The sequence below is a fragment of the Lolium rigidum genome, chromosome 2 (genome assembly GCF_022539505.1).
Source record: "Lolium rigidum isolate FL_2022 chromosome 2, APGP_CSIRO_Lrig_0.1, whole genome shotgun sequence".
Taxonomy (NCBI): domain Eukaryota; kingdom Viridiplantae; phylum Streptophyta; class Magnoliopsida; order Poales; family Poaceae; genus Lolium; species Lolium rigidum.
The window spans coordinates 66,870,549-66,883,670 of NC_061509.1; the positions used below are offsets into that span (position 1 = coordinate 66,870,549).

The window sequence follows — 13,122 nt, forward strand, 5'->3', positions numbered from 1 at the left end:
ATGCGGCTGGGAAGGCAAGTTACTATCCTTGGGAGGAAGATTAGTTCTTATCAATTCAGTGCTAAGTCATATGGTACTGTATATGATTTCTTTCTTCCAACTTCCTAAAGTAGTCTTAAAAAGATCGGATGATTTCCGATCAAAATTCTTCTTGCAAGGAGATAATGAAAAAAAATAAGTATCTATTGACAAAATGGAGTGTGGTTTGCTACCCGAAAAATCAAGGATGTCTTGGAATCAAGACCTTGAGATCAAAAATAGGGCCCTACTTGGTAAGTGGTTGTTTAACCTATTCACTGGGGATGGAATCTGACAAACCCTCCTTAATTAGGAGAAATTACATTGTTCAAAATGCATTGTCTCAGGTTTATTGGAAACCTGTGGACTCTCATTTTTTGGGCTGGTCTTATGGCAATGAAGAAATTATTCTTCCCATATCGTTCTTTTTTCCATTAGGGATGAATCGGGGATTAGATTCTGGGAGAATAAATGGCTAGGAAAGGCCACGCTCCGAGAGCAATATCCGGGGTCTAATGAGACTTCTTCTGAACGACACATTCGGTGGCAAAGTTTCCAACACCTTAGCGAGTGTAACACTCTTGTGTCGAACTATATTGTACAATGCATGTATTATGGAATGACTTGTTATGGCGTCTGGATACGGTCCAACTGACGCCGGTACCCGATGTATTTCGTTGGAATTATCCTGAGAATGGCACTTTCTCGGTAGCTTCTATGTATAATGCTTTAATTCAACCCAATGTTCCAGTTGATCATAATAAGAGAATTTGGAAAATGAAGATCCCACTTAAAACTAAAGTGAAAGAGCAAATCCTTCCCGTATAGTTTTGTGTGTTTGATAACAACACTAGAATGTATTTCACCATGTGCATAGTTGATTTAAAGATTTGTAGGTACACGGTGTTCTCGTTGAACACCTCAAGATCAAAAGATCAAGATCGAAGCTATAGTCATCGATAGGCATAGTTGATATGTTTTCTGGTTTTGTGTCTGTGTCGTGAGTCGGCATGGTTTGAGAGGTTTTGAAAAGAAACATGTTTCTGCTAAACCGGTATAACTGGTGCTGGTTGCGGTAGTACCGCTACAGCTACCAACACCAGGTACATGTCAACCTGGAACCTTGCTGACGGTACTACCGCTCCCTTTTGGGATCGGTAGTACCAGTCGAGGTACCGTTGGCGATACCGCATTTTCGGCTGAGCTTACAGTATCCTTCCGGTACCCCAACCGGCACTACCGCTTGAGTCACCCTTGATGGTGAAACGTGGTAGTACCGGTCATGTACCGGTTAAGGAAAGCGTGCGGTGATACCGGGCTCGGTACCACTCTGGTACCGGCCAGGCGTCCAGGGCTCACAGAACCCATGCCGGTACCTTGACGGTACTTACACCAGTAGTACCGGTTGAGCCCCATGTGTCCTTCTCAGAAGGCATCTGTAAGCCCCAGGCGGTAGTACCGCTGCACAAAGCGGTAATATCGGTTGTGCGGAAACTGGACATAACGGTTGGATCTGAGGATACCTATAAAATGGGTCGTCTTCCCCAGCTCGAATTAGATCTTTTCTACTCTCTCTCCTCCATTGTTGTTGAGCTCAAATCTAGAGGATCTCCCTCCCCATCCAACCAATCAAGCCCATATTTTGAGGAGTGAAGGAGGAGGTCCCGATCTACACATCCACCAAGAAAGAACTCGCCAATCCCACCTAGTCCTTTGTGGATCTTGTAACCTATGGTTCCTTTGTGGGATGTCTTGAGATGAGCCCCTATGCAGAATAGCTTGGTGTTGTACTAGTCTCATAGGGTGTTGGGAGCCTCCGACTGTTGTGGAGCTCGCCCCAACCTCGTGTGAAGGAACCGCCGCCTCGACTGGCCTTGATAGTGGAGAGGTGAAGACTCCTTTGTGGGATTTTCACGAGGAACAAGGTGAAGCCTTTGTGGATGTTGGAACCTTTATGGTCCACACCTCCTCAACGCAGACATACTCCCTTTAGTGATAGGAACTGCGGTAAATACATTGTGACTCGTCTCCGCTACAGCCCGCCCGGTTGTCTCGCTTCCATAACACTTGCTTGTTACTCGATCTACTTGTTTCCTTGCATTGCATCATCTAGGATCACCATTTTAAGGAGAAAGTTATCACCTTTACTTCTGCTACGCCTAAAATTGAAAAATGGTAAAACTTGACATAGCTCTTATTCACCCCCGCCCCCCTCTAGTCGCGCCTATATCCATTCATAAAGTGTTCGCGTGGTATCTTCGTATAGGGGTAATTCTTACCAAGGATAACCTTGCAAAACGCAATTGACAGAGAAGTAAAAAGTGTGTCTTCTCTTAACATGATGAGACTATTAAACACTTATGCTTCCAATGCAAATTTGCAAGATCTCTATGGCTAGCCATCCAGATAGGTTCTACCTTATATCCACCATGGAGTGTTACGAATATATTCCGTAATTGGCTTAATGGTGTAGATCCTAAGTTCAAGCTACTTATTATAGTGGGAGCGATTACCGTTATATGGTCGCTATGCCTATGTAGAAATAACAATACTTTTAACAAAAAATGCTTCAATTATGCAGATCATCTACCGGTGTACAACTACGCTCCGTTTGTGGTCACATCTACAGTGTGCGGAGCATCGCAGCCTATTTATGGAGGTGTCTACACGGTTGGAGAACACGACGAGGGATATTTTTTCCCAACATGGATGGCAGCGGATCGACCTTCCTTCGCCTTACACTCGTTTTGATTTTGTAATAGTTGAGACCTACAGTTTTCCTATAGTTTTAACTCATGGATTGTTGCGGCATAAATGTATTGCTTTTTATTGAGTAATAAAGCGCTCATTCTCGGAAAAAAATGACCATCATAGATCTACACTCATGCAACGCCTACCGAAGACAGGATTTGGGGAGCTTTGAAATTGCAAAAGTTGCCACTTTGATAAGGCACACATCATAGCAAATCTTGAGTTCGACCTTTAGGCCTTGTTTCACTACTAGGGCAGTTGTATCCGGGGAAGAGCAGCCCCCGAGTGGCATATTCTTGGCAAAACAAAAACCCTCACTAGTCACTACTATTCCCTTTGTACAATTTTATAAGACATTTAAGATATTTTATAGGTTAACTCACTTTTATATATATCTAGTCTATTTTTAGTGTGTAGGTTCACTTTTCTTATTTTATATCTAACCCACTTTGAAAATGCCTAAAACTTCTTATATTAGTAAACGAATGGAGTAGTTGATTTTTCTCCGGAGTATTCGACATGTATGGGCCAATATTTTCCTCCTTATAGAGCTTTGTGGGTTGAAACCTAAGGTGCAATCATCCTCCTAACTATTCAACCAGTTGTGAGATTTGCTAGATTTCGTCTTAAACTCTCGTGGTATTTAGATTCACAACGTGACGAGCACCTCGATAAGTGTGACTCGAAAGAATGTTATGCTAATTTTGAATGCCTATGAAGAAAATATATGGCAAAATTTATAACCATAACAAATCAATGAAAAGAAATAAATGTAGTTCCATTAGAAAAAGAGTGATCATACTGGAAAATATCAGCAGCAATTTGTACTTTGATAGAGATAATTGTACACATAGCACGGAGAACACGAGCGAACTTGGGCAGGCTGAGACTGCCACCGGGCTATGCCTAGGTTCGCAACTTAGTCCCATTTTGAAGCGATGGGCATGTACATTCCTTCACGATAAGATATTCGCCGGGTTGTTTGGATATGCTCCCTCCGATCTATATTAATTATCATTTATATCGTTTATATAGAAGCAGTATCTACAAATATTTTAGTTGTAAATATACATTTATTTATATTAATCATAATTAATATGAGCTGGGAGGGAGTACTAAAAAGTCGTGTTGTTTCGACCCCAGAAATAAGGTGTGGTACTGGACAGTTTTTTAGTAACCATCAGTACCCCATAGCGCAGCTCTAGATTCGGACGTGAGAGCGCTCGGCACGAGTCAGCGAGCATGGCGGCTCTCACCATCATCCTGCTGGTCCTCCTCCCGGCGCACCAGGCGCTCGCCACGGCGGCCGGCGACGCGCACCCGGGCTACGCGGGCGCGGAGGCCGACACCTGCGGGCCGTCGCTGGGCGGCTCTTCCTCCTCCTCTGCAGGCGCGGCGGTCCGGCGTCGTCATGGCCCGGAGCTGGAGGAGTACGGCGGCGGACGCATCATAGACATCACGCACGCGTACATCCCGGGCAAGCCGGCGTACGCGCCGGGCGCGACCGTGGGCCCGGTGGTGCGGCTCAAGGAGTCCATGGAGAACGGGTCAGAGTACAACCTGTCGGAGCTCCATATGGAGTGCCACACCGGCACCCACCTCGACGCGCCGGGGCACTTTAACCAGGCCCACTTCGCCGCCGGCCTCGACGTCGACACGCTAGACCTCGAAGTCCTCAACGGTGAGTGAACTAAGCTTTGATCTTCGTCAGTCATGTGCGCATGTGAGGGGAAAATATGAGATGCTGATTCAGATGCCAACTGACACAAGGAACTGAGCAGCCGATGCATCCTCTGATTTCAGAATAGCTGTAAAACGAACTATCGCTAAGATTCTGGACACAATATCGCAGTACTTCAGTGCATCATTAACATGCTACTTGTGAATGATTTGTTCTTGTTGCTGGACAGGTCCTGCATTACTGGTCGATGTTCAGAGAGACACAAATATAACAGGTAGCGCTTGCAGGTTTTTCTTTCCTTCCATGAAGCTCCACCTCCATCACATTCACACCATTGGTGGATCACCTTTTTTTTTTGCAAATGATGAATCACCTTTCTAGCAAACATATTATCATATCATGTCACGAGATTAATTTACCATGCATGGGAGATGTAAGTATTCGCTCATATGGTGTTGTATTCAGATATTGGCTTACCACAATCAAGAAATTCCAAGTGGTTTGATATGCATGAACTCATTACGCATAGAGCACCATTTGCCTTTTGGCACAAAAATAACTGTCGACATCTTCACTAAGAATATTCTAGTTCGAATGGACGCCGCCTAGTATTTGGTATATGACTCCCCTCTAACTTTATGCAGCTGAGGCAATGGAATCCCTAAATATACCAAAAGGTGTTCGTCGAGTTCTCTTCAGGACACTGAACACAGACAGGTGTGGCCTCTTTCAAGGGCACTTATTCCACTGTATAATACAATTTTTACGACATAGTTTGCAAGTGAATGTAAGCAAATGATATGTAGGGGGCTCTCGTGGAAGGAAGGAGGTGATATGAGTTATGTTGGATTTACAGAGGATGGTGCACAGTGGTTAGTTGACAACACCGACATCAAGCTGGTTGGTAGGTTGCAATATATTGGATTTTGATCTACAAAATCTGTATCGGATTTAGATATATATTCTTCATGATCTGGCTATGGCTTCATATATTTGCTAGAAGCCTGTGCAATCAGGAACTAGCTAGGTTTTGTTTGTTGTATGACCTTTTCTTTTCCCTTATCGTATCTAGTGCAAAACTAACATGATAATATATTTCTATCTGCAGGGCTTGACTATCTATCCGTTGCATCACTTGATCATGCAGCTTCCGCCCATATCGTCTTTTTCAAAAATGCGGTAAGATGCTGCCCTTACCTGAGTGAAAAAAATAAGTAAACAACAATGGCATCAGTTAACCTTGTTACCTTTACTAGCTGTTGTTTCCCTGATGTAACTGCAAAAATACCTTCTCAAACATTACAGACTAAATAATCAACTCTGAAAAGAATCTTACTACAGCATTGCATGCTGACTAGTTCACCAAAGTCTTGGTTCCACATACGCTCCTGCAAAGAATATTACAGTAGACATGTAGATGATCAAGAACTGAATGAAGTAAATGCTTTGTAAGAGGTTGCGTCATAAGACCGGGGTTTCCTCTTTTGAAAAAAGAAGATATTGCGTCATTGGCTGGAATCATCCGTTGATTGGCTTACTTTGTTCTCTCAGGATATCATCTTAGTCGAATTTCTGAAATTAGACAACGTCAAGACTGGAATATACATGCTGCACTGCTTACCTCTAAGATTGGTTGGCTCTGAAGGGTCACCAGTCAGGTGCATTCTTATCAAGTGATCACTCCGCTGCTCACCGCTGTTATTCTTGAAGGCTGCAATTGATCATGCCCGTTGATGCTACATATATACGATGGCTAACATCATGGTGTATGCTCCATCTCTGTACAATAAACACTGCATGTGATATAATTTGTTTTCCAGAAATTTTTCATGCAGTATATTAATTTGTACTGTCGATAAAGTATTTCAATTGGAAAAGATTATGTAGCATTACTACAGATAACTGGTGCAGCAGAAACATAGTCTGTAATGGCAGTTTGCTTGCTCCAGCGCTGTTGAGCTGCAACAAAATTTTGAAGTACTACCATTTTTTTATGAGTGAGTTCTGCAATATTTTCACTCCTGCGATGAAACATGTCAGTATTGATATTTTGAACTATCCTGTAGTTCTTTTGTATGTTAAGATGTCAAGCAGCTATATCTACTAATGTATTTTTGACAAATAAATTATAAATGCAACGCTGAATAAGAAATAGCTATCATAACCTAAGAATATATCAAGAAAAAATAAATCGATGTATTCTTATTTTTCAAAGATTGCATACTTCTTTGGGCTTGTTTTGATGCTGTATAATCGTCCCACGCTTTGCTACACCAAAAAAGCACAAGTTAAGCAAATTGTATCTAGGTAGTCACCTATTTTCCTGACAGCTAACCGCAAATATATAACTCTCTTTGATTTGTAGGATTCTAAAAATGATTTTTTTTGGACTGTGGTGTCATGAAAATTAAAACAATATAGATTTTTTTTTTTATTTCATCATGAGGAAAACAAAAGATCCTTTCTAGGAGTAATAGGTTTGAGTTGGTGCAAAGTAATAGAGAAAAATCTATAGAATTCAATCTTATGAATAGGAATTTTTTCCTAAGGATTTCAATCCTCCGAAATGCCCTATGAAAATTCTTTGAATCAAAGAGACCTTAAGACTTAAGTCCCATGTAGGGCCAATATGCTGGTTGCCTACCTGCAGCCTGCAGGCAACATTTGTAACCTTAAAGTAGTAACGAAAGAAAATGGAACGGAACGTAGTCCCATTTCTGAGAGATGGGCAAGAATTGATATTTGAGAGGGACTGCTTGGACAGATTCGAAATTTCCTTAGAGGTCGTTTGGTATCCATTATTTGGGCCTGGAATCCTGGAATTCATTTTGGAATTTCATAAGTGGGCTGTTTGGTTGCCACAGAATTGGGCCGTCATTTCATTTAGGAATTCTAGCAAAATGATGTCATGGGTAAACACAATTCCAAACCTGTCATTTGCGTTTCTCTATAGAAGCCATTTACAAATTCAATATTGAATTCTGCTGTCATTTGCAATTCCTGTGGCAACCAAACAAGTGTTCATTCTGAAATTACAATGTAAATATATTCATTTTAAAATGCTACAAACAAAATGAAAGTCTGGTTTCCAAACGACTTCTTAGAAATTTTGTGGTTTCCAGAGACCGCCTCTTATTGTCCATCCTCCAAGCAGCCGAGCTGAAGGAAGCTGTCACTGCAACTCGGCGTGTACATATCGGCAGCAGAATCTTCCTGTAACAATCACTCCCCCGAGTCCACAGACTCCAGAGCGAGAGCGCTCGGGACGGCAACTCGACCAGCAACCATGGCGGCCGCGGCGGCTCTAGCCCTCCTCCTGCCGGTCCTCCTCCAGGCGAGCCACGCTCTCGCCACGCCGGCCGGCAACGCGCACCCGGGTTACACAGGCGCGGACACCGGCACCTGCGGTCCGGCGCGCCACGGCCCGGGGCTGGAGGAGTACGGCGGCGGGCACATCGTGGACATCACGCACGCGTACCGGCCGGTCATGCCCGGCGCGACGGTGCAGCCCCTGCTGCGGCTCAAGGAGTCGATGGAGGAGGGGTCGGACTACAACCTGTCGGAGCTCCGGATGGAGTGCCACACGGGGACCCACGTCGACGCGCCGGGGCACATGAACCAGGCGCACTTCGCCGCCGGCCTCGACGTCGACACGCTCGATCTCGACGTCCTCAACGGTGCGTGTCCCCGCTTTTCTCCGAGAAGAACTGTCTACACTTGGTTACTTTTCGTCAGATAAGTTCAGTGTTAGCTGTGTCCATTTCGGCACTTAGTCATTTTTCAGTTATGCGTGCGATGATTTGACGCGTTCTTGTTCCTGGACAGGTCCCGCGTTACTGGTCGATGTTCCAAGACACACAAATATAACAGGTAAGGCATGCCGGCTGTTTTCTCTCTTTTTTCTTTAGTAATAATAGGGAGCTGAATCATGATTGAATCACATTGCTAATGCACCTCTTCTCATATCATGTCACCAGATTAATTCAACCTGACGAAAGAACGTGCATCACTCGTATGGTGTTGTATTTAGATATCGGATTCTTTACTGAATTCATGTTTATTTATACTGATTTGACCAAATTTAAATGCACAGACCATCATCTGCATTTTGAAGAAAAAAAGATGTTGGTATTCTTACGGAAAATATTCGATTCATGCTTATTTACACTAATATCGGTCTAGAGTTTGGTAAATTTCCTTTCGAAAAGGAGGCAAAGTTATTCCCCCCGCTAATTCTGTGCAGCTGAAGCAATGGAATCTCTAAATATACCCAAAGGTGTTCGCCGAGTTCTCTTCAGGACATTGAGCACAGACAGGTGTGACCTCTTTATGAGCATATATTCATGTACAAAATACATTTTTATCCGTATCAGTAGTCTATCTTTTCATAGGTTGTACTGAACATGTATGTAAGCAAACTATATGTAGGGGGCTCATGTGGAAGGATACTACTGACTGGAGTTATGTTGGGTTTACAGAGGATGGTGCACAGTGGTTAGTTGACAACACCGACATCAAGCTGGTCGGTACGTATGCATACATAGGTTCGGCTAGTTCATGGCCTTTTTTTCGCTTGGGAATCAATATAAGGATTCACTTCATTACCTTATCTGATGTGAAACTTAACATGATGATAATTGCAATTCTGCAGGGATTGACTATATATCAGTTGCTTCGTTTGATCACTTGATCTCCGCCCATGTGGCCTTTTTCAGAAATGCCGTAAGATGCTACCCTTTCACGAGCTCAAAAGAAATCAAAAACTGAAGCTACCAGTTAATTAACCTCGTTGGTCTCTGATCCTACGTTGCTTACTGGCCAAGTCTACTGCGGGGAATTCCTTCTAAGAATTACTGACTAAACAACCAACTCTGAAAACATGTCAGTACAGCATTGCATGTTTCCCAATTGACCAAAGTTTTGGTCCACAATCTCCTTACTAATGAACATCTTTTGGCGGGTACAATGTTTGCTTATGCTGTATTAATGCTCCTTCAAAGAACAGTACATTTCTCATATCGGTGATCAACACAATTAACTTACTTTTGCTTAGAGATTGCATTATTTATTTTAAACTATCGGTTGATTTACTTACTTTGTTCTGTCAGGATATCATCCTGGTCGAATCCCTGAAACTAGACAACGTCAACACTGGACTGTACATGCTGCACTGCTTACCTCTAAGACTGGTTGGGGCGGAGGGTTCACCAATCAGGTGCATTCTTATCAAGTGATCACTTCGCTGCTGCAACCTATATTCCCCGCTGCTGTTACATACTGGCTAACGTTACGGTGCATGCTCCATCTCTGTAAAACAAAGGCTGTATATCGTGTAGGAGTAAATATGTTTTTCAGGTAAATATGTTTGTACTGTCGATGAAGTATCTCAATCGGCAAAAAAATATGTTTAAAGTGTAAATGGGAGTGTGCTTGCTCTGCCGTTGTTGAGCTGCAACCCTCACTGAACCTTTTGTTCAGTAAAATTGTCAAGTACCTTTTGCTTTTGAGCGATTCTTACAATATTTTCACCCTGCGAAGAAGCATTTCACTGTTAGTTCATATTTTTAGATCTTCTTTGCATGCTAATCTGTCAAAGTGTTTGTCTTTTTCATAAGATAGTTGAACCTTCTGCATCCGCCGATAAAGTCTATCATTATTTAATTAAACTAGATAAAAGATAACAAGGCCCAAATAACAGCAAACAGAGTACATGTAATAGAAAGTACTGTCAAAACTATGAAAAGATATATATGTGACAATTAACACCTGAGGTTGCTATGTTCTAAAACTTTGCAACTGCATACCTATCATGCCCCTGATGCTACATAGTGGCTAACGTTATGGTGTGCATGCTCAATTCTGTAAAATACAGGCTGCATAATATTTTTCGATAAGGAGTATATATTAATGTCGCGGAGGTACCAATCACATTTAGCCTCTACAACAACGAAACGCGCCCTAATGGCATTACAGGCTGCATAACATGTAGGAGTAAATATGTTTTTCAGGTAGATATGTTTGTATTGTCGATGAAGTATCTCAATCGGCAAAAACTATATAGCAGTATTATGGTCTACAGATAACTGGTGCAACAGAAACACATATTGTGTGTAAATGGGAATGTGCTTGCTCTGCCGTTGTTGAGCTGCAACCCGCACTGAACCTTTTGTTCAGTAAAATCGTCAAGTACCTTTTGATTTTGAGCGGTTGTCACAATATTTTCAACCCTGCGAAGAAGCGTTTCACTATTAATTCATACTAGCAAATGATGGCACGCCGGCACGCCGCGCCGGATTAGAAGTTGGAGAAGAGTGTATTAGCTCTGTTTGATACTGCATGCATATTTAGCTAGGTGAGTTGTGCTTCTGGTCCGAAGTAGTTACAAAGAACACATTCATATCATGGCCACTAATAGAGCGAAAGAATCATAAGTAGATCCTGTACAAATGAAATCTGGCTGAAAAGAGACACACGAGAGGCAATCCATATAATGAACATAGTAGGCCGAGACAGCCTGGTCAACATACTTAACGGTCTTAGTAGTGTCAGTACAGTCAATGATATATAATTAAAACAATTAAGAACATCATGCTGGCAAATAGGTGATTCAGCAAAATAGTGTGACCCAGTGAGCAAAAGCAGAACAAAAACGAATAGCTCGGTGATGGCTAATATACTAACACCACTGATTCCATGAAGCAGCTTATAAATGTGGCTGATCTCTTTTTCCCACCATTGTTGCCGACAGACTGTCATTGTAGCTATGATGTTCAGCAAAATTAGACCACCCATGGTCGATGTAGATCCTACCTCTCTTGAAGCGGTAGCGTAGCTGGATATCTGGCAGAAATCGGACCACTGGAGGCCTACCTTGCCTCCTAGCTGTGCCCGTTGGGATGTGCTGCCAACCTTGTCTTCCATGGGCCTTTTCCCCTTTTTGATCGGCAAGACGATCCGAAGGGGAGAAGCCAGGAGGGACGCTGGTCTCCCCATATCTGGGGCTTTCTTTGCTAGGTGCATAAATGCTGCAGATCTTTCATCGGCTTTGATACACGGCCGGTGTGCCTGCATGTGCAACAAAAGGGGGTAGAAATCAACGAAACGTAGCAGTTCGGTGGGCAGAGTGGAGCGTTGAATGCAATGATACTTACATAATGGTGAGCAGTGCAGCTTTTCTCCCGCTACTTTGGTGCCATGGTCTGTGGAATATTTATTCACTGTAGTGCCAGATTAGAGCCGAAGGATTTATGGACACAGTTCACTGTATTGACCCGGATGTCGTACCTTCAAAGGAAGAACTAAACGGTGTCGGGAAGGCACAACTCTTTATCTTCTTGTGTGTTATGTGTGGCAGACTGTAGGCCGTCAACGTCTAGCGCTTTGGCATGAAAATAACCTACAAATTCCAGAATAAACACAGTATGGTGAGGTAATTCAGAAACATATTGAGAAATATTAGCATGAATCATAAAGCCTGGAAGCATTGGAACTTGACACCAAAGGCACTATTTCAGTGCACAAAAAACAGGTCAATAAGCATCAAATGAAAAGAATAGGTATATAAACTTGGAAGGACACCTATGAGAAGTAATCCTTTTTCATTATAAAATGTTTATTTATATAAAGGAATGTTTATTTATATAAAGGAAGCATAAAATGAGCAAAAAGATAAATAATACTCATTTGATATTGGGGAAGGCATAACTATTCCTCTCTTACAGCCAACAGCAAAAATGGAAAATAAGAAGATAAACTGCTCGGAAATCTCACCTCAGGAGCCAGAATATGTGTGACAGATATCTATATTAGGCCAAAAAGGTGAAGTGGTTCCACAAAATTAACTCATTGTGCAAGAAAAGATAAAGTGGTGCCACAAAGTTAACTGTGTTTGCTCACTATTGTGCAATGGAAAATACATGGTGGGTATTTTTTATTCAGGTTTTATTCTTTTTGCTACTCATAAGCACTTTTAAAGTTAAGAAGAGAAGATGAAGCTTCAGTTAACAAACACCAAATCAAATAAGAGAGATTTTTTTAAAAAAATAGGGGATCTTGTCTGACCACAGAAATGGTACCGGAAAGTCAGAAAGGGAGATGATTAAGGAGGCTGTGGTGCATCTGACTGGGAACACCACTGGCACAGGTTGCCCAGTAGCATCAGCGCAGGCTGGTCCTTCACATGAAAAGAAACGATAAAAAAAAGATGGAAAAGGAAGCTATAAGTTGATGCCAACTTAATAGGTGACCCAGGCATCCACACCGGGTGCGTGCCAGGCCTCGGTGAGATCCCCTGATTTGTCCGCTGCTCGGCTTGAGGACGGAGTCAAGCAAGGCCTCGTTCCCCTACTTCTGCGGTCGCTTGCGCAGAATGACAGAGTCAGCGAGAGGAGGCGTACGAACCCGCGGAAACCTGCGTGCAGGGCTGCGCCGAGAGACTCGCCATAGAGGGACGCCGCCGACGCATCCGCCGCCAGAAACTACAGCCACTACACGGACACGGCGAGACCAGGGTAATGGTGGGGCTGGTCGATTCGCGTGTTTCTTTGTGCGGTGGGAACACCCGGTACCGGACTGCTGCTGCAGCTGCAGGCCATCGCACCGCCAGTGTCCGGCCACGCCATACCCTTCAGTAGCGGCAACCGATCGAACGTGGCCACCATGACCCTGCGGCC

General features: G+C 43.1%; 2 protein-coding genes across 2 annotated transcripts; both read left to right on the forward strand.

The window, feature by feature from the left end:
• Positions 1-4,007: 4,007 nt before the first annotated feature.
• Positions 4,008-6,447, forward strand: LOC124691872 (cyclase-like protein 1). The gene is made up of 6 exons (XM_047225154.1): positions 4,008-4,450; positions 4,680-4,724; positions 5,095-5,167; positions 5,257-5,354; positions 5,559-5,629; positions 6,002-6,447. Exons 1-6 carry the CDS (start codon positions 4,012-4,014, stop codon positions 6,125-6,127), a joined length of 852 nt encoding a protein of 283 aa, XP_047081110.1. The 5' UTR covers positions 4,008-4,011; the 3' UTR covers positions 6,128-6,447.
• Positions 6,448-7,736: 1,289 nt separating this feature from the next.
• Positions 7,737-9,927, forward strand: LOC124689833 (cyclase-like protein 1). The gene is made up of 6 exons (XM_047223298.1): positions 7,737-8,127; positions 8,276-8,320; positions 8,694-8,766; positions 8,879-8,976; positions 9,102-9,172; positions 9,559-9,927. Exons 1-6 carry the CDS (start codon positions 7,737-7,739, stop codon positions 9,682-9,684), a joined length of 804 nt encoding a protein of 267 aa, XP_047079254.1. The 3' UTR covers positions 9,685-9,927.
• Positions 9,928-13,122: the final 3,195 nt, after the last annotated feature.